General features: G+C 40.6%; 1 protein-coding gene across 8 annotated transcripts in view; it reads right to left on the minus strand.

Annotated features, from left to right (window-relative positions):
• The window catches only part of PDLIM5 (PDZ and LIM domain 5), a 224,209-nt gene extending 200,749 nt beyond the window's left edge, over positions 1-23,460 (minus strand). For 7 of the 8 annotated variants that reach the window (XM_070392626.1, XM_070392620.1, XM_070392611.1 and 4 more), the window contains exons 1-2: positions 23,377-23,460; positions 19,077-19,210 (exon numbers count right to left, since the gene is read on the minus strand). In XM_070392626.1, the coding sequence (XP_070248727.1) occupies positions 19,077-19,172 (96 nt within the window). In that variant the 5' untranslated portion in view covers positions 19,173-19,210; positions 23,377-23,460. Of the gene's footprint in view, positions 1-19,076; positions 19,211-23,205; positions 23,318-23,376 lie in introns of those variants that run through there. The other variant, XM_070392593.1, reaches the window with a different exon arrangement.
• Positions 23,461-26,955: the final 3,495 nt, after the last annotated feature.

A 26,955-nucleotide genomic window follows, 5' to 3' on the forward strand; every position in this document is an offset into this window, starting at 1 on the left:
CCTTTATTATTAGGTAAACTTCACTGAGTACTTCTATGTGCCAGATACTTTACATGTGTCAATTTATTTAAACCAACAATACTATGATGTAATATTATTTTTACCTTCATTTAGCAGTTGAAGAACCTGGGGCACATTTGAGTAATTTGTCTAAATATACAAATAACTAGTAAATTACAGAGCCAGGATTCACACCAACATATTGAGCTCCAGAGCTTATACTTGTAATAACTACAAAAACAGCACATAGAATAGTGTCCACTAAAATCATAATCTTAAAATAGTATGTTGGAAGAAAATAACCCAAAAAGAATCACTGTAAAAAACTAAAAAACAAAAAAAAAGAATACTAATATATTAGCTTTGATAATACAGTGTTCACAGATGTTTGACCACTTATCATTTTATAATCACAAGGGCCCGAAGAGTTTTTTTAAGGCTACATGTTAATTGCCATTAGAGTACTTTAAATCTTAAGATAAAGTCATTAAGAAAACTCTATCTGTGAAATAACTATTCATGGTGTCATATAGGTGGCTAGATTTATTGAGATGATCACTTCATAAGTTATATAAATGTCTAATCACTAGGTTGTACACCTGAAACCAATATAATATTATAAACTATAAATGAAAAATAAAAAAATAATTTTAAAAGAAAATTAATCCAAAAAAAGAAATAAGCTATAGCTAAAGTAATATTACATTTATACTAGCATATTACTTTTTAATATTTAATATAGATAATTCTTAAATTGGTGATAAAGCATTATTTTTGCAACTATACCCCCAAAATCATAAGCAAACTCTTTTTTTCTCCTGAATTTATAAAAGCTGACCTTAAATCTGAAGTTATATCATTTGCTATGGCATTATGATTTATTACAGCAGACCTGCAGCTGTATAAGATATTGATGACACTTTTATCCATTAACAATAGGTTTAGGCATGAAAATCTGATAATACAGAGTCAACTGTCAGCCTTCCCTTATTAGATGTTAATCTGCTCAAATGACCTCTGAAAAGTTCAGAAATGAAAAACATTAAATCTCATAAATTCCCTCCACTTGAAATAATAAGAGGGTTGAAAACATAACTTTTGGCAGTGGGTGCATTAACCAACCAATAGGCAAGAACATTCATTTTAAGAATAGACACATTTTAAAACCTTTTTCAGCTCAACTTATCTGACCTAGAATAAACATCCTAACACTTACATCATCTTTGAGGCAGACTCGAACAAAAGTGCTACCAGCATAATTTGTAAACAACTCCTGAATGTGTACGCAACATTTCTTTATTAAAGTAGAAAAGGTCATAACATCACAAGGAAATGAAAACAGAAGCCATCTGGGACACAAGCTGCTTCATAGAGCGATAATAAAAAAATCTTGAGGAGAACAAAATAGAAAAAATGTAATCAGTGGATAAACAATAAAAAATAATCATGTGTGTGATTTAATTATATATAACTTTTTAAAACAAACAAACAATATTAAAATGGGTAAATTACTTCCAAGTAGCCATATTGGAAGGCTATATGGTTATTCCTTTGCTCAAAAATTTTTTTGTAATTTTTTTTAATTCTTCCACTGAAATGCCTACCAAAACTAATTTAAAAACACACCAGTCTGCAGATATGGTAAAAATCACAATAGCAACCCACTCTCTCTAGAGCAGTGATGTGTAACGTCTGGCTTGCAGGCCTACAGTCATGTGGTCTGGCCCTGCCAAGCCATTAGAGGTGAGTTAATTAAATGTTTGACCAAATATCTCAGGCTAATTTTTCAGTTGATAATTTTGTATAGCCCGAGAATGATGTTATAAATATCCAAACAGCCCTTGGCAGAAGAAAGTTTCCCCACTCTTGCTCTAGAGGAATCAAAAGCTCTCTCAAATCCCAAGAGTTTTCCTACCATCACCCCAATGTTATCTTCCTCACTACTCAAACCTCCTTCTCTCATGTCACTGTTTTGGTAGGCATTTCAGTGGAAGAACCAGATATACTTCCCTTCCCTAATGTCACTGTTTTTCCTCCTTGCTCACTGTACTCCTGCCACACTGGCCTCCCTTCTATTCCCTGAACACACTAAACTCTTACCTATCTCAAGGCCTTTGCACTTACTGTTCTCTATGTCAGCAATGCCGTTCTCCTTGTTCTTTCCATGACCAAGGAGTCAAGGCTTCTTAATCTTGTTAAGTCAATGTTGCCTCCTCAGTCAAAACAGCCTGTCTGGACCAACCAATCTAACTAAAACCTCAATATCCCCAATACACTAATCCTGATACTCCAATTATTCCCTTGCACATTACCTTATTAAAACTGCATTGCTTATTTATTTATAAACTAGAGGCCCAGTGCACAAAATTTGTGCATGGAGGAGTAGGGAAGGTCCCTCAGCCCAGCCTGTGCCTTCTTGCAATCCTGGACTGCTGGCTCCTAACCGCTCACCTGCCTGTCTGCCTGATCGCCCTTAACTGCTCGCCTGCCTGTCTGATCATCCCTAACTGCTCGCCTGCCTGCCTCATCGCCCCTAACTCCTCACCTGCCTGTCGGATCACCCTTAACCGCTCGCCTGCCTGCCTGATCACCCCCCCAACCGCTCAATTGCCTGCCTCATCGCCCCTAACTGCTCACCTTCCTGCCTGACTGCCCCCGAGGCTTTGTCCGGAAGGACGTCTGGAAGGACATCCGGAAGGTCATTCGGCTGTCTGGTCTAATTAGCATATTATGCTTTTATTATTATAGATTTGTAAGGCATCAGTCCTTCTTACTAGAATATGAGGTCCATAACACTAAGAGCTTGTTATTTATTTAGTGTCATTATTGAGCACCTACCATAAGCTCAATATTGATATCAGTGTCTAAATCAATACTGAGCATATGGTAGGTGCTCAATAATGACACTAAATAAATAAGTCCATGCCCAGTTTAAGTACAGAAAATTCTGTCTGCCACTGCTACTTGTGTCTCCTCCATGGATTCTATAGAGCTAGTCTGGAATTTCCCTGCTATCCTTAAAGGGGCTGAATAATCAAAGAACACATTACCTTATGGTCTTTTCCTATATCTGAATACTTAAATGTCCTCTCCTACTACCAAGCTCTTTCCTATATATCCTATCATTTCCCATGTGCCTCTGTGTCAGAAAATAGAGAACCACCCTCAAGGCCTAGCACACAGTAAGAGATCAATAAATGTGTTGACTAACACCTTCTCTCAGATTTGTGGCATAAGTCATTCAGAAGGGTAGCTGTCCCAAGAATTTACCCATCTCTCCTAAAATAATGATAGTAAAATCTCCAAAAACTAACCCTGAATAACACCTCAATTATCTGTTTCCTGAATTTCTTCCCATGAGGTTCCTTATCTTTCATGCATACAATGCAAACTCAAGCGCGCAACACACACACACACACACGCACACGCACACACACACATTTGCCCCTCTTAGGCTCTATTACCATATATGTCCAGACAAGCCTGAGTTGGCACATGTATAAAGAAAGCATAGGCTAGTTTTCGTTCTCTCTCTCTTTTTAAATAGAAGACATACATACTGCAAAAATTTCAAACAGTATAAAAGTAGACAGAGAAAACAATGAAAGTTCCATCAAGCTCATTGCCCAGAGCAGATTCTAAATCCTGCACTTCAGTCACACAAAAAATTAGTTTTCTTACTACAAACTGTATTTCTGCATTGGGCTTAATATGTCTAACATTTCAGTTCTAGGAGTTATAAAAAGACATTTAAAAACTGACTTTGGTACTTTTAAAGGCAAATGCTAAGGGGCACATTCATATAATGTGCCATGATTGAAACATAAAGAAATAGCTTCCAATAGAATATCCACAGGACTCGAATGAAAACATAGCTCAGTCACCTATTTGAAAAGCTATCATGTGACAGGGTCATTCTTTGTTGTGCATGATACTAAAGGACAGAAATAGGACCCTTGGGTCAAATATACAGAAAACAAATTCTAGGTGACTTGTGGAAGACTACCTTGGAAGCAGGGAGCTATCACACAATGTAACCTCTGGGGCATTTTTCCGAGAAACTTAAACTCTCAATGAAATTAAAAAACAAAGAAAACCAAAATGTTTCATCAGTTAATTCTATCAATCATGTAAATTAACAAAGCGAATGTAGAAGAAACTCGATTGCAATTGCCACCATTTAGTCTCTTTTTATTATGATAATCGGTCAACACTTACTGAAGAGTTACTGGGAATTCGAATATGATCTTGAGTAAATAAGACCCAGAGTGTAGGGCAGTGATGGCGAATCTATGACACGACACGCGTGTCACACGTGGTTGATTTTTCTTTGTTAAATGGCATTTAAATATATAAAATAAATATCAAAAATATAAGTCTTTGTTTTACTATGGTTGCAAATATCAAAAAATTTCTATATGTGACACGGCACCAGAGTTAAGTTAGGGTTTTTCAAAATGCTGACACGCCAAGCTCAAAAGGTTCGCCATCACTGGTGTAGGGTCTATTTTTCCTGGTGAGACATTCATGATTTAACAAAGTATACAAGCTATTTATATGTATCTATGTGTAGTTAAGCTGCACTGCTGTGAAAGCTAATATGAGACCAAAAATTTTAACTGATCCCTGGTCCATGGACTTAAAAAGACTGTTGACTAGTTCTTTTTAACTTAAATGTTACCAATTTAGCCTAATAATGAGGTGTGAGCCCTAGCTGGTTTAGCTCAATGGATAGAGTGTCCGTCTATGGACTGATAGGTCCCAAGTTCGATTCCAGTAAAGTGCACATGCCCAGGTTGTGGGCTCGATCCCCAGTGGGGGGCATGCAGGAGGCAGCCGATCAATGATTTTCTATCATCATTGATGTTTCTATCTCCCTCTACCTCTCCCTTCATCTCTGAAATCAGTAAAAATATTTTTAAAAAATAATAATAACAATAATGAGGTGTGAAACAAAGCATAGTATAGTCAAAGATTTCTCCATAAGTCTTTGGTAAATTTAACATTCATTATTAAATGATAATAGTATTACCAACTTCAAAGTCCTCTACATTTTCTGTCACAAAAATACAGCACTGTAAATAGACTAAAGCCTGATATCACATATTATTAAAACTGACATTTATTTCCTTACAGGATTCTACCTACAGTGACTGCACAATGAGAAATAGGAAAAGATTGGTGGTTGGAGCAAGCAGATCTGTCACATTTAGTCAATGACAGTTCCATTGTAACTTAGCCTTAATCTTTTTGCTGAAATGATCTAAGTAACAAAGATCCATAATAAAAATATTTTTTTGAATCAAAGCTACATAAGGTTCCCAAACCTAGTGTACAAATGGAACTAAAATGGTACATAAGAAACATCTAGAAAGCACATGAGAATCCCTAAACATACTGAATTCAAAGTCTGGAGCCTGGAATCTACATTTTTAAAAATCTCATTGATGATTCTGATGATTAGCTTGAAACCCAGTCATATTTTTTTCTTAATAATCTCAATTATTTCCATACATACAAGTCTTTGATTCCATAGCATGTGTTCTCTCTTTAAGAAACATACACACAAACCTGACTGTCAATAGGGAAAACTTTCATCTATTCCCAGAAAACAGAGAGTACTGGTTAAGAGCATTATTTATTATTAGGGGTCCAGTGAACGAATTCGTGCACCTTGAAAGAAATCGTAGGCCACGAGGCTGCAGTAGGCACAGGGGCGGGTCTCAGCCCATCCTCCATGCCCCTGCCCGGTCCCTCCTGCCACGCCCCCCCAGTCACCTGTCTGCCGGAAGCCCCACTTGCACCCACTGAAAGTGCGATGCAACTGGGGCCAGCACCAGCAGCGGGTGTGAGCGGCAGCTACTGCCCCGATCGCCCCTCAGGAGCAGGGGGAGGTTGGGAAGCCCTCAGGGGTGATCAGGCTGGCAGCCACCACTCATATTCGCTGATGGCGCCAAGTGATCGGGACCGGTACCGGGCACCGGCAGCAGCTCCAGCACGGGCAGTGGGTGTGAGCGGCAGCTCCAGCATCAGCAGCAGGTACGAGCAGGGCCGTCACCGGTGGCGGGTGCAAGAGGCAGCTGCCGGTCCCGATCTCCCCTCAGGAGCAGTGGGAGGTAGAGAAGCCCTGAGGGGCGATTGGGGCTGGCAGCCGCCACTCACACCTGCTGACAGCACCGAGCAATCGGAGCCGGTGCCAAGCACTGGCAGTAGGTGCGAGCGGTGGCTCTGGTGCCAGCAGCAGGTGCGAGCAGGGCTGGTGCTGGCAGCAGGTGCAAGCGCCAGGCAGGACCTCAGCACACAGGAGCAAAGAATTTTCAGTAACCCCAGAGGCTCACCCCAATGACAGCAACTGGTGCCTTGCCTTGGTCTGGCGCCCCCGTTCATCTACTCCACCATCCCGCTACGGTCGACACCCACCATGTTCCACGCACGCCCCCTGGTGGTCAGCGCATGTCATAGCGACTGGTTGTTCAGTTGTTCCGCCGTTCAGTCTATTTGCATATTAGCCTTTTATTATATAGGAGGATGACTCAGTTTGACTGGTTTCGAACCCTAAGCCTAACCAACTACTAGTTGTGTACAACTTCAGACATGTTTTTTAACTTCTCTGTTTCTCAATCCTCATCTGTAAATCGGAGATTTAAAATCTTACTCCCTCAGAGCGTTGTTATGAGGATTCAAACATGTGCAAATACCTAGAGCAGAGCCTAGACCAGCCGTGGGCAAACTACGGCCCACGGGCCGGATCCGGCCTGTTTGAAATGAATAAAACAAAAAAAAAAAGACCGTACCCTTTTATGTAATGATGTTTACTTTGAATTTATATTAGTTCACACAAACACTCCATCCATGCTTTTGTTCCGGCCCTCCGGTCCAGTTTAAGAACCCATTGTGGCCCTCGAGTCAAAAAGTTTGCCCACCCCTGGCCTAGACAATAATAAGGGCTCAATAAATGTTAGCATATTTCCATTTTTATTATTTAACATAGGAAAGAAAGGAGATCTAAGTGAGCTACAGCAGTCAAACATTACAAAGAACACCTGGTATATCAATGTGCCTTGAAGGATGGACAGGGCTTTAGAGATGATAGGAAATAAAGGTACTATGCATAAGAATAAAGAGATCAAGAACTTCAGGGTTCAAATTGGGCATTTTAGACTATAAATTCAGTTGTATTAAGTAGGCCTATTTATATGCAGCCCAAATGCCAGACTGAGAAGTTAAGCAATAACTCAACAGATAACAGGAAGCCCTTATAATTCTTAAATAGGGTAGTAATGTATTGAATGTAGGATTTTATAACCCCTGCCTGGGCAAGGTGCCAGCTTGAGGATGAGGAATTAGCCTAAGGAGGAGATAAGCCATTGAGGAAGTTTAAAGACACCTTTGCTTGTTAAAATATCAAAGTATCACACTGAGAATTGGATGCCAAGATACTAGAATCTTCCAGAATAGATAAAGGTACATATAAACAGAAATTCGTAGTACAAAAAGATCAAAAGAACCATCTGTAGACTACCTGGAAGTTAGCAACGTAAAGATATTTCAGAAGAATGTCCAAAATCATGAAAATTACATATGTAACAATACTTGTATTTATAAATTTTTCTCTCCAGAACATCCCTAAGCGTTCGTAGTTAAAGGATAAAGCATTTTTTTTTCCTAAAGGACATTTGCCCTCCAGCACCTTTTCTCAAAAAGAAAAATACTTTCAGAACTCATCTATAATTTCTTCCAGCTACCATTATACAACCTTACTAATTTTATTTTTATTTTTACCATCTCTAAATGTTAACAATCTCAAAAAATCATTTTAGAAATACTGTCCTAATAATTAGCTTTTCAATGGAACCAAATCACAGCTAAATCCCTGATGGAATCAAAATGGCATTCAATTGTTAATTCATTAAAATAACTGCTTCTTTTGATAAATTAAAATTTCCCCAAGACAATTATCATGAACAGTGACTACTGGTAAAACAAGGTAAAAATTCTTATTTAGTTCCAAACTCTTTTCCCATATTTAAAAACTTACAGCAACACACTACAGGAAAATACCTCCTTCATTTTTTTTAAGATTATATGCTCATCCTGTATAATAAAAGCTTAATATGCAAACTGCCCCCTCAACGAGGAGTTCAACCAGGAGTTTGACCAGGGGGCGGGGCCAGCCGGCCAACCATCCGCGATCTCTCTCCTCAGCCGGCTCCACCCCCAGTGGGCCCCCCACCCCAATCGGGAGTGGGGCTGGCTGGCCAACTTCCCGTCTCCCCTCCCCCCAGCTGATTGGGCCGGGCCGACCAGACCCCACCTGTGCATGAATTCATGCACTGGACCGCTAGTATATCCTATATAATAAATAGGTAATATGCAAATTGACCCTCACACCCTTGCATCACAAGATGGCCACCCCCACATCGTCACTAGATGGCTGCCCCCACATTGTCACAAGATGGCCAGCAGGGGAGGGCAGATGGGGGCGACCAGACCTGCAGGGGAGGGCAGTTGGGGGGGGACCAGGCCTGCAGGGGAGGGCAGTTGGGGACAATCAGGCCGGCAGGGGAGCAGTTAAGTGTCAATCAGGCCAGCAGGGGAGCGGCTAGGGGGTGATCAGGCTGGCAGGCAGAAGCGGTTAGGGGCAATCAGACAGGTGAGTGGTTAGGAGCCAGCAGTCCTGGATTGTGAGAGGGATGTCTGATTGTGAGGGATGTCTGATGCCTGATCCCTGTAGGATCGGGTCTAAACCAGCAGTCAGACGTCCCCTGAGGGGTCCCAGATTGGATAGGGTGTAGGCTGAGCTGAGGGACACTCCCCCCCCCCAGTGCACGAATTATGTACACCAGGCCTGTAGTATATACATATACACAAATACACACACACACACATCTCTCCATATACAAAAGCCTCAACAACCATTATGACCAAATGACCAGAACAACTGGTCAACCAGTTGCTATGATGCACACTGACCACCAGGGGGCAGATGTTCAACGCAGGAGCTGCCCCCTGGTGGTCAGTGAGCTCCCACAGCCAACCTCCCACGGCCCCTCCCCTCGGCTGGCCCCCATTGGCCCCTGGTGCTAAACCATTCGTAGAGACCTCCTTCTGGGTCGGGGTTTCATACATAGCAAAGCAGCTCCCTCACTGAGATCTATTCAAAATCAGCCCTCAACACAAGGGTTTGTCTCACTCCTGTCCTCTCCCTTCCCTGGGGGCCACCCATCTGCCGCAGTGGCGGCGAGGGAAGGAGGAAGGTGGGAGGCGGGGAATCGTGCAGTGGCAGGGCACCGACAGCGTCCATTCCTTACGCACCCAGCCCGGTGACTGTTGCCTCCTCTCCCGACCCCACTGGGGCCCTCAGGCCCAGCTGGGCTGAGGAACCAGGGATGGGTGGTGTTGGACACGGCCCCTTACCCAGGGGGGCTGAGGGCCAGCTCCCTCCTTGGGGCTGGCGGCCAACCTCCCATGATCCCTCCCCCGGCCGGCCAACCTCCTGCAGTCCGCCCTCCTCCCCACCCCATGCACGAATTTGTGCACTGGGCTTCTAGTGTGTGTGTGTGTGTGTGTGTGTGTGTGTGTGTGTGTCTTTTTATTCCAGAGAGAAAAGGAGAGAAATAGAAACATCAATAAGAGAGAATCATTGATCAGCTGCCTCCTGCATGTCCCCCATTGGGGATCGAGCGCACAACCCGGGCATGGTGCCCTTGACCAGAATTGAACCAGGGACCCTTCAGTCCACAGGCTGACGCTCTATCCACTGAGCCAAACGGCTAGGGCCTCCTTCATTTTTAAGCACATAATATACAAACATCCTGGTATTCTCACTCTTTTTGTCATCAAAGTTAACAACATATACCTCTGCTGCTTACACCCAGGTAAGATGAAGAAATATACTGTGCCACACTTTAGTACACACCTTCACAATGTGTGACTCACTATGCTACAGAACACTATACAAACCTTTGTGATTTCATTTAAGCTCCACTAACTAATAAAGGTTGACATGAAAACACAGTGAGGCTCCTAAGGGTGAATTTCACTGTCTCAGGACCATGCCTTACCATGGCCAGGCTCTTTGCCACATCATTGAGAGGGAGCTAGAGAAGAGTGGGATTCAAAGTTACACACAAATCAATTTATTAAATGTAATTTGCTAAATTTTTCATAAAGTCTACAACAGGGCAGTATGCCAAAAACTGATCTACAAAAAAAAAAAAAACACAAAAAAGTCTTTCACCATGTTATTGAAAGTAATATATTAACAGAAAGAAAAAAATCCATTTTGAAATAAAAACAAATTATAGAGGTATTTATTAACCAAAGCTCTGGGTGAAAAAGTTCAAATAATAGCAACCCTATAAATTAATAAAATCATTTAAAAGCCATCACACTTTTATTTTGTGTATTCTCAGGCAAAATGGAAAACAATGAACCACTTAAAAACATAAGAGTCTTTGGTAGACTACCTGTAACTAAGACCTACAAAAAGGAGAAAGATGGAAATAGGCCCATCTGATTGGAAAAGATCAAAGTCTGTTGAAATGTGTGCTAGCACAGGTATGAGGAAACCAGCATTCTCATATTGTGGGTAGGAGTGTCTCTATAGAGATATTTGGCAATATCAATCAAAATTACAAATGCAAACAGCCCTTTAAGCAATTCCATTTCTAGGAATATATCTGACAGATATCTCATGTACATGCAAAATATATATATCTGCAAAAATGACACATATATATATAATTGCTCATCAATAAAAACTGGTTAAATAAATCATGATAAAGCCAAATACAATGTAGCTGTATAAAAAAAAAAAAGATATATTTACTGATTTTGAGTTAGTGAAAAAAGCAAAATGCAAAAATGTAAGTATATTTTTGTTGAAAAGCTGGGTGGTGAGAATATATATGCATTTACATATACCTATACAAATTATTTCTGGAAGTACACACAAGAAGCTGGTAACACTGGTTGCTTCCAGGAAGAGGAAGTGAATGGCAGGGCAATAGGAGACCTGTTCCTGTAAACCATATTGTATCTTTTGAATTTCAAACCATATGAATGTCTTACCTAAAGAAAAACATAAATTAATCAAACTTTAAAAGGGAAAAGGGAGAAGGGTTAAGATTTCTTAAGTAATAAATCTGACCCAGCAAACAACTGTTCCTATTTTGACCTTTTTTAAATTGCCCCTTTCTCTTCTCCTTCTGTCTAACTTGTTCTTTTTCATTCCTTCCTGTCAACTGTCCCAGGTAATTTTAGTCTTCTCCATTCAGACCTATCAGGGACATTTGCTGCCACTGCTTAGCCCAGCTGGGAGTACTATTTGCCAACAAGGTTGATGAACTTTGTTCCAGTAATTCTAACACAAAATGGGCAACAACCTCAGCTGTAAAAGAGATCTGAGTATTTACAGAAGGGTAGATAACTCCACTTATGCAACAGAAAGAAAAAAAATAAGCTGAGGGAAGAAGGGAAAGTGACTAAGATTTGAGAGACTTAGTTTTTTTAGATATATATATATATATTATTGATTTCAGAGAGAAAAGGAGAGGGATAGAGAGATAGAAACATCAATGATGAGAGAGAATCTTTGATTGGCTGCCTCCTGCCCGCCCCCTACTGGGGATCAAGCCCGCAACCCCGGCATGTGCTCTTGGCCAGAATCGAACCTGGGATCCTTTAGTCTGCAGGCCGACACTCTATCCACTGAGCCAAACCAGCTAGGGCTAAGAGATTTAGTTTTAACAATATTATAAAAAATTCTTCCAAACTAATTTTAAACGCTCATTCAATATTATCAAGTCCACTCATAAATATTACCTAAAAAAATCTTAATGAAAAGTGACTTTTCCACTCTGTAATTAAAATCTAAACTTAGCCGAAACTGGTTTGGCTCAGTGGATAGAGCATCGGCCTGCGGACTCAGGGGTCCCAGGTTCGATTCCGGTCAGGGGCATGTACTTGGGTTGCGGGCACGTCCCCAGTGGGAGATGTGCAGGAGGCAGCTGATCGATGTTTCTCTCTCATTGATGTTTCTCACTCTCTATCTCTCTCCCTTCCTCTCTGTAAAAAAATCAATAAAATATATTTTTAAAAAAAAATCTAAACTTACATTCCCAGAAGGGCTATAGAGTAGCTCTGCACCTAGAATTCCTAAATCAAGGGTCATCATGGTCACAGCTCATTAGATGTTTAAACCAATGTTTTCTCTTTTCATTTCCATTATTATGTCACGTGTTTGCAAAGTATACACAGGGGATGGGCAAGAGTAGGTTTACAGTTATAATACAAATAATACAATAAATAATAATACAAGTTTAAACTGATTCATGTACTCACAACTGTTTACCTACTTTTGCCAACCTCTATATATTAAATATGCTAGAGTTTTGTTTTGTCACTTTATATTATATACTCATTATTTCTCATCTCTTCCTTGTCCAGAGCAATATTTGCCTCTGGATTAACTAACTCATATCAGATTTCTCCTCCATGCAGTTGTAACTGGGGGAAAAGGTCATGACTGATCCTGTAGAAATGGGAATCTGGGTAAGACCTACTGCAAACATGATGTTCTGGACAGTCACCTCGTTAACTGTATATTCACACTGCAGCCTGACCAACAACCATTATTTTAAAAAGCTCTTTGCCTTGAAAGTTCTGAAAAAAAAACTGATAAGAAAGTAAGTCCATAGGCTTCAGTATTCTCAGTTTTAGTAACTAAATAATATAGTAACTAAATAATATTCATAAGTAGATGAATAGGGTATATGAAACTCTCCTTTGCTAAAAATAAAAAGAACAATTGAAATAAATAAAATCTCTTTTGCTTAGGTCTAATATGCTATTATTTTTTTTTATCTTTATTGTTGAAACTATTGCATATATCCCCTTTTTTAAAGTGCTATTCTTACTTCACCCAATCTCTACAATATTGTTTCCTTTAGCAGATTCAAAAGTCCTGCATGCTAGTAAAATTCCTCTCATTTTAACAAATAACTTAAAAAATGCTCAAAATTCATTAAACTCTGTAAAAGTCCTTTTCCCTGAAACTATTAATTTACAATATAACATAGTGAGAAGATTTTTCATTTCTGTACAAATAACAGACCAGAAAAACATCTTCAGAATTATCTTGACATTCCAGACCCTTTTGATCAGAATGATAGAAAACTGCCACACAAAAGGTAATTAGTATTTTAAAAGCAGAGTGAGCACACTTGTGAAATATATATTATGAAGTTACACAAACTAAATTATTAACTTTCCAACTTGGCATAATGACAGACTAGCTGGGAGGGAATGTGAAGGAAAATACTCAACAGCTTAAAATTAACAATGGGCTCATTTATTCAAGGTAGGATGGTTCTCCCATTTCAGCTTGAGAGGACTGAAAATCTCTTTCTATCCTCCTCTAGGAGGGAAACTCTGCAGCTGGGCCGGCTGGAGAATCACTCAACTATATTCACAGCTTCACTCAGTCAAGGAATAGCAAGAAAAGTCTTCTTCAATTTGCACTGAACCAACACAGAGAAATGTTGACTTCTAAGTATTCAAATTTCATCCTTCAAGGACCAGTTCAATTCATTTCTCCTGTAGTAAACTGGCCCCCACAAATACAAAAGATCTATGCTCACAGAAAATGAGGAACACTTATCTGTATCTTTGCCATTTCATCAAACACTGTCTTGTGACAGGTCTTAGGACACTGTCTAGTACTGTACGTATTTCTTTTCTCTCCAACCTTTGTATGCTCCATTACTTCAATGGCTTCTAGGAAGTATTCCTTTAACTGCTGGTTAAATGAATTCCCAGCAAAATATTTCAGGCTGTGTCTTTCTCTGTTCTATGTCACACTCCCAAACAGGGATCCATACTCCAGGAAACAGTAAATATCTCCTGCTGTTCAAATCCAACTAAAATCGAGTCAAAGCTGGTAACAATTGATGCTCCCCTAACTCTTGAGAATCAGTTATTATTTGAGTATTAAAATGCCTGACCTCTCTGTACAGCAAAAGAAACCATCAACGAAGTGAAGAGAGCCCATTGCGTGGGAGAACATATTTGCCAATGATACACCCAATAAGGAGTAAATTTCCAAAATATATAAAGAATTCATACAACTTAACAAAAGGAAGACAAACAATCCAATTAAAAAATGAGAAAAGAACCTGAACCAACACTTCTCCAAAGTGGACATACAAGAAGGAGGCCAAGAGACATGTGAAAAAATGCTCAAAGTCACGAATCACCCAAGAGGTGCAAATTAAAACGATAATGGGGTATCACCTCACACCTGTCAGAATGGCTACCATCAACAAAACACGACAAGTGCTGGAGAGGATGTGGAGAAAAAGGAACCCTTATGCACTGCTGGTGGGAATGCAGCCACTGTGGAAAACAGTATGAAGTTTCCTCAAAAAATTAAAAATGAACTCCCATTTGACCCAGTGATCCCACTTCTAGGAATATATCCTAAGAAAACAGAAACACCAATCAGAAAGGATATATGCACCCCTATGTTCATAGCAGCACAATTTACAATAGCTAAGATTTGGAAACAGCCTAAATGCCCATCAGCAGATGAGTGGATAAAAAAATTGTGGTACATCTACACAATGGAATACTACGCTGCTGTAAAAAAGAAGGAATTCTTACCATTTGCAACAGCATGGATGGAACTAGAGGGTATTATGGTAAGCAAAATAAGCCAGTCAGAGAAAGATAAATATCACATGATCTCACTCATATGTGGAATCTAATGAACAAAATAAACTGATGAACAAAATAGATCCAGTGACACAGAACCATGAACAGACAGATGAATTTCAGAGGGGGAGGGAGAGATTACCCAGGAATATTATATGCATACTAGAGGCCTGGTGCACGAAATTCGTGCACGGGGGTTGGGGGGAATGGAAGGTGTCCCTCAGCCCAGCCTGCCCCCTCTCACAGTCCGGGAGCCCTCAGGAGTGGGAGGCAACCCGGTGATCAGGGGAAGGTGACGCCCCCATCACACCTCTGCTGCTGCCACTGCCGGTAGCGCAAACCTCGGCCGGCCCTGGTTACCTGCACCTCTGGTGGCCCTGGGTGGCTAGGGAGCTGAGGGGACTGGGGGACTCCAGAGGCAGGCGCCCCAGCAGGGCTGAGGGGACTGGGCGCCACTATCTTGTGGCTATGGGTGCTGCCATCTTTGAGGGTGTGGCAATTAGCATATTCCCTCTTTATTGGCTGTGGGCACCACCATTTTGAGGGCGTGGCAGTCAATTAGTATATTCCCTCCTTATTGGCTGTGGGCACCGCCATCTTTTGCGATGGCATGAGGGTCAATTAGCATATTCCCTCTTTATTAGCTAGGATACCCATAGCCCAAGGACACAGACAATAGTGTGGCAAAGGCTTGTGAGATGTGGCTGCAGAGGGGCGGGTGTCCATGGGAGGGGAAAACAACACAGGGGACATCTGTAATGCTTTCAACAATAAAAATTTTTTAAATAATTAATAAAAATAAACAAAATGCATGACCTCATTCTTATCTACTAAAGAAACATTGTAGATGTTTTTATGAAAAAATGGGAGATCCTCAGAAAATCCAAATACTGGCATTTAAGTAAAATACTCTTACTTAAATAACTGCATGTTATTTTCATACATCAGAAAATAACATGCAGCAGAGTACTTCAAGTCTACGATACGGTATTAAAAAGATGTTATTCACAAAAATGTTATTCTTCTTGTAATTCCATCATGAGAAACATCAATTTTCCAAAATATGGTCTTGAATTGTAAAACAGGTCTCCTATTTCTTATAAAATATACTGGCAAAGACCAACAAACCCACACAGCTACAATAAAACCCATCCCCACATTCCATGGTTTCAAGGCAATTCCATAAATGCAGGGTCATAAAAAGAGCCTGCAAACTCCTGTAGCCAGCACTCCATTTTAAGAATAGGAAACTGAAGACAATGGCTCTCATGATGATGCAGTTAATGGCAATCTGAGACTCTCTTAAGAGTTTGCAGAAATTACCAATCTTATCTTAGAAATCAACATACTAAAAGGGAATGCATAATTCATATAATATAGGTGATGAACAAATTTGGGTGAAATATTAAAATTTTTACAGTTCTTATACTTTAAGATACAAGTCATGTTCAGCATATTCATATGCTGGTAACAACAAAATCTCAAGAAAACAGAATGTTCAATTCCCAGCCAATGGCTTATTTATCTCAAATACATTCCATATCATAGAGTTCAAATGTTATAAGGGAACATAAATAGCCCTTTGTAGTTCAAAATAATAATACCTGACCCAAGGAAAAGCTGTATACTTTTGAACTCTAAAGATGCAGCTTCCTATCTAAGGACAAACTTGTGATTTTTTTTTTCAGTTCCAACAGACTATAAGGTAAAAAATCATAACTGCTATGTTTCCTACAATTATTGGAGATTTGATGTTTCAAGTCTCTAAATAATTTTTTCTTTTTAATTTTATAATGATATTATGGTAATAGATAAGTGAGAGAATACTATGTTCCAGAACTTGCTTAGAATTTCATACACACTATTAAAATAAAAAATCACTAAATTACATGTTTTAAGGCATGCGTTCAGGTTTTAATTGCTTCTTGATAACTATTAATCTGGTGACCACTAAAATATATTACATAAAGGCAGAATAAATATAACCAGAGAAGATGAGGTGTAACATTAATAATCTTACTACAATATAAATTAGTTCCTAGGCATACATCTTTATTAGGCAATGTTACTAGGCATGTTTGAACCGCACAAGGGGTTAAAAATAACTACAATGAAAAGCCAACAGCTTAGCAGCACAGTTGAGCCAACATTCCCTTCTCTCCTCCCTCTCCCTCCCCATCCTCTCCAATCCAGAATGAACTGCATGCCCCACTGCACAAGGCCCAAAAAGGTCACAGGAGATGGCAGAGACTTTTGTAAGAGAACAGAAATAACTCAGCAGCTTTGTTACCGTGCTTTCTCTGAATCAGTGTGTTCAAAATCCTTTAATTAGCACTCTGTCTACACAAGGAAAGCATTTCTTCTGTGCCTGGGGAGGGCACATATATATGTACACCGTGTTCTGTTTTATCAGCATCACAAATGGAGCTAGCGCCTCAAACTGTCTGCCAGGGAACTGAAGCACAGAAAACTTTTTAAAAGGCACAGTACCACATATTTACATACCTATTTGCATTTCCATTACCAAACAACAAAGTGATGATTAAGTTTGTTTCATTTAGGCTTCAATTATTTCTGGATTTTTTTTTCAGCACAAATGGAAGCATTGCTAACTAAAAAACGGGTTTTTTTAGTCCATTATCATATAATAGGATATTCCGTCTTAATATAATGTTAATAGTACATAAAAACACACAGTATTCAAATATTGTTCCTTTCCTCATAATAGATCTTCCTTCAGTAGGAGAAAAAAAAATTGCCTCACTCAAACAGGAATAAATCAAAAGACTCATTTCTACACAGATACTGCCCATTTAAAATTTCATCCAACCACAGAGTCTTAAAACTTGCAGGCTGGATTACACGTATGTATTTCCTTGTAAAATCTGAAAAACTGAAATCAAGACAGAAATTAGTGATAAATCAATGACAAGTATTTAAAAATCCACAGCCAAGAACACTTCATTAGTAAGCTGCGATTTGAAGTATTTTAATAGGTACATGTGTTACAAACTTATTTTTAATCTTTCAAAGTCAAGTTGAATATATATTGTAAGAAGCAGCATGTACATATATGTATACCTATATATGTAATTAAAGAAAATAATAACCTTCTAAATATCTGATTATAGAAACAATCTACTTAAGTTTAAGATAAAATTTATTATTAGGGAGAAGCATAACATAATTGCTTGAAAGCCATCTCTTCCACACATGTCTATTCGTCATATGAACTAATAGACAGTTCTGGACAATGGAAATACCACCACTATTTCAAGTGTAAATTAAACAACCTATCAAAATTATATACATATATATGCAAAACTACGCATATATGGTATCTGCTGCAGCACTGTTTGTGATAGCAATATTGGAAACAATATAAATAACCTTCCACAGGTGATAGTTAAATGTTACTCCTCTACAAGAGAATTCTATACAGTTGTTTAAAACACACACAACAAAAAAACCCTATTAATAGGGGAAAATCCTATATTAATAGAGAAAGTTCTTCAAGGTAAACTGTTCAGAAAAAAAGCAAGGTATGGAATACGCTACCATATAAGTAAAAGGGGAGAAGATGTTCACATTTATTTGAATATACAAAAAAAAAAAAAAACCTCTGGAAATTTATACAAGTAATTAATAGCAATAATTACCTACATGTGATGTAATTGAAATAGTACCTGCCACAGTCAAGCCCTAATAAATGAAAGCTATAATTACTCCCCTCATCAACATCATCAGGAAAACATATCCTTAAAATGTATATACAGAATTCATTCATACTGAGGTAAGCAGCCAAGTCTCAAATATTCATAGACTGACTATCTAGTTGGAGATCCAAGTCTTTCATTTCTTCTTCAAAGGTAAGTAGCTTTGGGCCATTTTACTGTTGGCCATCACCTTCACCAGAAAGTAAGCTGAGGAAATAACACCAAAAATAGTCATTTCATTAATACTGATCAACAGTTTTTAATAAATAGCTTTGGAACTGAAAGGAACATGAAAAATTCCATTAATACAACCTTCTAATATTACATCTGAAGAAACTAAGATCCAGAAAATTCCCCAAATTAGTTACAGTTCAAAGATCTGAAGTCTACCCCCTAGATAAATGCTTTGCATTTTATCTTTAAGGTGATGAAGGGAAACTGAAAATAAACAAAAATTGAAATCAATTATCCTTGTTAACTTCCCGCCCACTACATCCTTTATTTCAGGTAACTAAGTCTGTTGAGATCAAATCCCATACGCAATTGTAGTAAGTAGAGAACAGGTCATCCAGAGAATTAGTCCTGAGGTTTCCAGGATTAAGCATTGAATAAACATCTGTAATAAAATCTGTAAAGTTTGCTTACACTAGAGATTGTCAGAGGCATGTTGAAATCCTTGCCACCTTGCAGCCGGAAACCCCAAGGAGCTGGGCCAACCAAGGACACACTGTAGTTGCTCATGGTTTTAGTGGTTCAGAGTCCAATCCCAGAGTGTGAAACTGTGAAAAGAAAATCAGATAGTTAAAAAAATATTTACTTGAAGCCCTATTACATATTTAAATGTATTTAATATAAACCCAACTAAATTATGCTCAGTATTTTGTTTTGGGGGTTTGAGGGACTATAGAGCATAAGTCTATATTAAGTTCTCATTTCAGTCTAAGAAAAGGAATATATGACCTAACATACAATTTCTAAACTCACGCCAATTTCCATAGTATAAAAATCCCACATTAGAATATATTTCTAGACACTTGATCAGTTTTACAACTTGCTACAATCTGTGGCTTCTTACATACAAACTTTAACTCCAAGTACTTTACAACAGTTATATATAGAAGAAAGAACAAGATTTTATTTCATATTTAATTCAATATGATTTTCTCTTCCCTCTACCTCATGCATTCTTTTGCCTGCACTTGGCAAAAGATCTTCAATTTCACTTACTTAAATTCTAAATTACTCTAACATATGAAAAGGACTGCTAATTCATAGACTCTCATTCATGCTTACTAAATTCTTTAAAATTAGTGTTTTTTCATGTACAAAACTATTCTCCCCAATCATAAACTATAACTTGGATTTCCTCTTATAGGAATGTGATATATTCCACACTTGGAGTAACATTTACTTTTTCTTCAGACAGGCCATGATAGGCAACACTCTAGCACAGTGATATTTCAATCAGAACCTTTTTGTTTCTACACACACCTCATCAGGCAAAGTAGAGGGTGAGCATTTACCACATAGTGAGACTGACTAAATGTGGTAGGAGTATAATCTTAATGAATGAAAGGGAATAAGAGCTTTAGAAAAGAAACAGAACTTCATTGCCTTCTTTTTTGTGTTTTGCTGTAAGTGCGCTTATAAGGACTCCCATGGTAGCAAATCTATACTAATAAAAGCCTAGGTGACCGTCATGCCCTCACGTCATCACAAGATGGTGGCCCCCATCTCGTCACAAGATGGCCACCCCCATGTAGTCACAAGATTGCTGCCACAAGATGACCACCTGCATGTCGTCACAAGATGGCCACAACAAAATGGCCACCACAAGATGGCTGGCAGGGGAGGGCAGTTGTGGGCAATTGGGCCGGCAGGGGAGGGAAGTTGGGGCGATCGGGCTGGCAGGGGAGGGCAGTTGGGGGCGATCGGGCCAGCAGGGAAAGCCAGTTGGGGTTGATCAGGCTGGCAGGCAGAAGCAGTTAGGTGCCAGCAGTCCCGGATTGTGAGAGGGTGCTGACTGGGCTGAGGGAAACCCCTCCAGTGCACGAATTTCGTGCACCAGGCCTCTGGTTTTAAAATATATTTTTATTGATTTGAGAGAGGAAAAGAGAGGGAGACAGAAACATCAATGATGAGAGAGAATCATTGATCAGCTGCCTCTTGCACGCCCCCTACTGGGATCCAGCCTGAAACCTGGTTATGTGCCTGACAGGGAATCAAATCCTGACCTCCTGGGTCATAGGTCGATGCTCAACAACTGAACCACACTGGCCAGTCATGGCAGCACTTTTACATAACAAAAAACTAAAGTAAAAAAATATGAGTTGAAGTCTGGGGTTGGTTGTTATGGTGGTTATGTGTGGGTGGGGGAAAATGGGAGAAATGAAGATTTTCTAAGATGTAATACCAAGAAACATAATATTTCCCTCTTTCTTTAAAAATATTAAAAATATAACACATGTATAATTTAATAATTTTAAAACTACATTTTCAAAAAAGCTTTTAAGACACACTTCCTTAGAAAATCTATGCTGTTTAATCAAATCATCACCTTGTATTACCTGTCTTACAATATTTCTTTAACCCATTCAAAATTTCTATGCCATCACACCAAATTGACAGTGGCAGATGTAGATATTAGAACCACTGGGTATATTAAAAGCAAATAGATTCCATCTTTTCATAAGAAGAAACTGAGGCAAAACTTTTAAATGAGTCTGGTTCTTGAAAAATTAAATTAGTGAAAATCGACGTGGCAACTACCCAGAAACTAAATGAATAGTACAGTGAAGTACTAAGTAAAAATATATTACTTCAATACTGATGTATAGGCACAGGGCATTAAAAAGACCAAAGGCCAAACCAGAAGCAAAACTGTTAAATACACATGAAAACAAATAGTAGGGGGATAATAAAGAGCCACCTGTAATTTAAATCCTTCCCCCTATAATAAAGATTTTCATAGAACGAGAAAAGACTCTTTTGATACAGACACATCATGCAAATCAGAGGTTTATAAAGCCAACAGGTATTCACGATCAGCCTGTCCTTCCTTCTTTTTTAATCTTTAATCTTTGTCAAGAGAAGAGTGTTTAAGTCAGGCTCAACTTCTCCTGGCCCCACTGTTCCCTACAAGAAAATGTACTTATGTATCCACCTGTGTACATGCAACCTTTTTTTTACTTGGGAGTTCCCTTCCTGACTTACCCCATTTGTTATTAAAATTTCTATCACTGGCGAAGTCATAACCACACTACGTTTCTAGTCAGTGTCGTTTCCAGCATTCTCCCTCTGCTCGCTTCATTTGTCTTAAAATAGTCTAACCCCCTAAGCCAGTGGTTCTCAACCTTCCTAATGTTGTACAGTTCCTCATGTTGTGGTGACCCCCAACCATAAAATTATTTTCGTTGCTACTTCATAACTGTAATTTTGCTACCGTTATGAATCGTAAATATCTGATATGCAGGATGTATTTTCATTGTTACAAATTGAACATAATGAAAGCATAGTGATTAACCACAAAAACAATATGTAGTTATGTGTTTTCCGGTGGTCTTAGGTGACCCCTGTGAAAGGGTCGTTCCACCCCCAGAGGGGTCGCGACCCACAGGTTGAGAACCGCTGCCCTACGCAATGGTAATATTTCTGGCCTTTTCCAGATCTCCTCCATCTGGCTCCGAGTGCCCAAACTCTTCCTAAAATACCAAGCAGGCAGGAAATAGCAGCCTATTCTGCTTTCAAACTCGCGGAAAATGTTGGCACTTCTGTATAGTTCTGGATTTTCTCTTAGGGAACGAACGGCTACACCGTGTATTCGCCCTGGTCCTTGGGAGGGAAGCTTGGTGATTTCCCACACTCCTAGCCTAGTCTCTCCGGCGGGTGGGAATGGGGGGAAAGAGAATGCCTGATGGACTGCTCAGGGTATCAAGAATTTCTGGGTCTGAAATGAAAGAGCAGTATTATCCTGAGATCCTCTTGTCCCCCAGGCTGAGCGACAGCGGAGGCAGAGCTGCAAACCGAGGCCACGGGCAGGGACGAGCGCGGCCAGCGAGCCAGGGTCCCAGCAGATGTTCTCGCCCAGCCCCGCTGCCAAATAAGGCTGCGCGCCGGCTGCTTCCGCGGCGGGCGCGTCCCGACGTCCCCGCGGTCGGGAGGGCGGACTCGGGAGAGGATCCGGCGCTCACACCCTGGACCGGCCCTGCCCAGCGCCACCACGAATTCTCTTTCCAAGCTCTGCCCCTCCTTTCCCCACTGACTGTCCAACGCCCCGAAGGCACCGTCTTAGAAAAGCCCCAACAAGCACACAAGTGTTCATAAATCTGGCGTTCGCGGCAGATCTGTTTTTTTTAAACGAGCTTTATTTCGGGAAGTTTTCCCCCAACAGGTTACAAAATAGCCTACAAATCTGCGGGGGAAATCAATGCTTCTCAGTAGCGTGAGAGGAAACAAAAAGTAACACGCCATTCCCAGGGAGTCCCGCTTCCTCCCCGCACCCCCGAGAGAGGTTCGCGCAGGACGCGGGGGGACGCGGACGCCCAGGCGGGTGCCTGGAAACGCCCGGAGCAGCCGGCTGGCCGGTGCGGGGCGCGCGGGGGCCTCTCCGCGCCCACCCTCGCCGTCCAGGGCGCTCCGCTCCCGCGTCCGCGCCTTTGCCGCGCTCGTCCCGGCCGGCCGGACTCCAGGGACTCCCCAGGCTCGTCCACTGGCCCCGCGCCCGCCCGCGCGCCGCCCGTGCCCGGGCGCTCCTCTCCCCACGGCGCACTCCCACCTCCGCCGCTCCGCGTCCAGAAAGCACCTGAGAAAGCGCCCCGCGCGAGATGCGCCCCCTCTGCCTTCCCAGCTGGGCTTCCCTCGCGCCCGGCGGCGCCCGCCAGCCGCTAACTTCCCCTCCTCCCAATGGGGAATCACAGTCGCGCATCCCCTGCGGGTGGCCACTCACCTCGGGTCCCGCGCGGCGTTGCCTCCGCCTCAGACGAGCGCTGACAAATGATTCGCAGTGCGTGCGCCGCCCTCACCAGCCGCGGGAACTTCCGCCTCCTCGCGCTGCAGGCCCCGCCCCCGCTCCTGGGCACGCCCCCTTCGCTTCAGGCCCCGCCCCCTTCGCCCCCGGCCTCGCCCTGGGGCTGGGTCCGGCCGCGCCGCGCGGGCGGGGAAGGACCCGCGGAGCCCAGCGCTCGGGCTTGCTGGGGCGAGCTGAAGCCGCCCCGCGGAAAACAGTTGCGCTGCGAACCGAGTTTTGGTGAGAGTAGTCTTCGGGGTTTCGAGCAGTGCCCAGCAAAGGTCTGCTCGGCGAGTTTATTTTGCATTGGATGCATTTCTCTCCGCAGAAACTGAATTGGCCAGCAGTTGCTCTGGCTAAAAATAGAAGGGGACTTTGGATAAATCCCTATCTGTGCAAGTTCAGCGGCTACTGCCTGTTTGTTGTTGTTTTGAGAGAGAGCTTTATATGCCCTGAGAAACGCAAACCCACAAGTTTGCTTGACAGGAAAGTGAAAATCAGTCACTTTGATCTCTCGAAGTTTAACCCTGTGATCACACCAGAAGGCAGTGATCAAAGTTCAATTACCATAGCCTTAACTTATTTTTCTAAATCCAAATCAATAATAGTCCACTTTCAATACAGTTTTAATAGTCCGGTTTCTATAAAGTTGCTTGAGTTAACATAAGGAAGTTATTCATAAATAAACTTGAATATTTATTGAACATACTAGAGGCCTGGTGCACGAAATTTGTGCACAGGTAGGGTCCCTAGGCCTGGCCAGTGATCAGGGCCATCAGGTTCTCTGCCTCCCTGCCTCCCTGCCTCCCTGCCTCCCTGCCTCCCCGCCTCCTCCTTCCCTCCTCCCTCAGCACCTCCCACCGTTGGCCACCAGCCATGTTCTGTGCTGCCCCCTGGTGGTCAGCACAGGTCATAGCGAGGGATTGAACTGCCCATCGAACTCCCAAGGGGACAATTTGCATATTAGCCTTTAATTATATAGGATGAAAAGTCTCTTGACTTTTTTGAACTCTGAGTTAGCTTATAAGATGTGAAAAGGACAATTCCTATAAAGCAAGGATCAACCTCAAGGGGTCCGTGTGTTCCTTAGAAGTACAAATAAAATTCTAGAGAAGGTCCAAAACTGCTCTGTCCAAAATGTGGCTACTGAACATTTCAAATGTTGCTACTGCAACTGAGACACTGAATGTTTTGTTTTATATAACTTCCATTAGTTTGAATTTAAAAACAGAAGCAGAGTAGTCTATTTCCATTAAAAACAACTTTATTGCCTGGGTAGGACTACATTTCACTTTACCATTGAAATTTATTGCCTAAACTGACATGTGATGGCAGTGTAAAAATGCACACTAGATTTTGAAGACTTGGTATGAAAAATATAATGTAAAATACTTCAATAATATTTTACATTAATTACATGTTAAAATTATAAGATTCATATACTTGGTTGAATGTATTATTAAGTTAATTTCACCTTTTTTAATGTGAATACTAAAAAATTTAAAATTACATACATGACTAGCATTATATTTTCATTGGACCGTGCTGGTCCATAGCTTTCATCACATTCTCCAAAAGATTATGTTGGAGGGAAGGATTTCCTAGTGTGAGAGTGGGGGGTTACATAGTGCTTTAATATATGTTATCATGTTTGACATCTCACCCAAATTAAATAAGTAATAACAGTAGCTGCCTTTTACAAATACCTACCATGTTTTCAGGACAATGGCCACAGTTATTTCTCTGCTCCTTCTCCTCTGTTTGCAGCTGATACAGTCAATTTGAGCCTGTATCAACAAAAGTTGACTAATTGCATCAATAATCAGGTGGGCCCGACCAGTGTGGCTCAATGGTTGAGCTTTGACCTATGAACCAGGAGGTCATGGTTCAATTCTCAGTCAGAGCACATGCCCAGGTTGTGGGCTCAAAGCCCAGTGTGGGATGTGCAAGGAGGCAGCTGATCAATGATGCTCTCTCATCATTGATGTTTCTATCTCTCTCTCCCTCTTCCTTTCTCTCTGAAATCAATAAAAATATTTATTAAAAAAATAATAATAATCGCAGGTGGTGTGTGAAGGTACTACCAGAGGGTAAGCATCTTGAGGTGATGAAGAAGAGTTAAGAGTGAGGGAAGTGTTGCTTACTTAGGCAAATTCGGTTTTAACCTACAGATGCTAGCCTGCCTCTGAATACTCCTCCTACTCCTATAGTTTAAAGCTTGGGGTATAGAATAAATGAATCAAATTAAGGTGTGATGTATAGACCAATATTTACCCAAGTATTCTCCAAAGAACCAACTGCATTAAAAGGACATGGGCAGCTTGTTAAAATTGCATTTCCTGGCCCCAACCAGACCCAGGATCTTTGTAACAAACACTCCATCCCCCCGCCTCCTCCCAACTCCACCCCTAGGTAACTATTAAACTACAATATTTAAAAACCAGTTTCCTAGAAATATTTCTATGTCCCCAATTTACTGTGTATTGTGCTTAGGTGAGAGCCATGCATCCCAGATAGCAGCAACTTATTTCAGTTTCTTCATCTTAAAAATAAAAGATAATTATAAATAACCTTTTGAGGCTAAAATGAGGGGTAGAGATAATATATGTAAAGTACCACACAACATACTTGGCCCCAAGTAGATGTTAAATAAATGGTATCCAAATGAAACTTTACTAACCAATTGATTAGATTTATTCATGTATCACAAAAGACAAGTACACAACTTTAACATTCATTATGCATGCACTTTGTTTTTAGTGACTTAAGTACATTATCTTATTTAATGCTTACAACAATATAAAGTAGGTATTTTTTCAAAGGAAGAAGAGAGACTTGGAGATTAAAAAATTTAACCAAGGCCACACAACTGATTAGTGATAGAAGTAGACCAGAGGGTCTGACTCAAAAACCATGTCCTTTTCATTTCAACACACTGCCTCTCAGTAAATTCAATAAGCCACCCAGCTTTAAAGACCAGACGAAGCTGTAGCAACACTGTTGAAGGCCAAAGAGGTACACTCTATAGCAGACTATAGAAATTCAATAAATGCTGAGTTGTTTGTATCAGAGTGAGGATGAAACTGCTGAACCACTTCTGGTAGGGGCATGTGCCTTAACTTGTTTAGAATGAATCTCCACTGAGCCATTCTGACTCCCCTTCTCTGTTTCACTCTTGACTCACATCTTTGAAATGGTTGTCCATATTTTGAAGGACAGTCTGTGAGTACAGACTAACAGGAAGATTACCGATCCATTGGGAAATCAGATCAATGTCCTTAGCCTCGTTAACTCTGCCTGCTAGGCAAGAGGCCTTGCCATAAAGAGAATTATATTAAAGTCTTCACTTTATCATAACCAGAGCACAAAAAGCTAAAATAGAAAAGAAAACAAATATATCTTAAATATAGCTAAAATAGAAAAGAAAAAAATTTATATTTATAAATATAAAATATTAACTGATTTAGCAGGAATATTTTTAAAGGATAATCCATCTAAACAGTATTTACCTAAGTGTAT

The sequence above is a fragment of the Myotis yumanensis genome, unplaced genomic scaffold (genome assembly GCF_028538775.1).
Source record: "Myotis yumanensis isolate MYYU_CA2020_CCGP unplaced genomic scaffold, mMyoYum1.0.hap1 SCAF_1, whole genome shotgun sequence".
Classification (NCBI taxonomy): Eukaryota; Metazoa; Chordata; class Mammalia; order Chiroptera; family Vespertilionidae; genus Myotis; species Myotis yumanensis.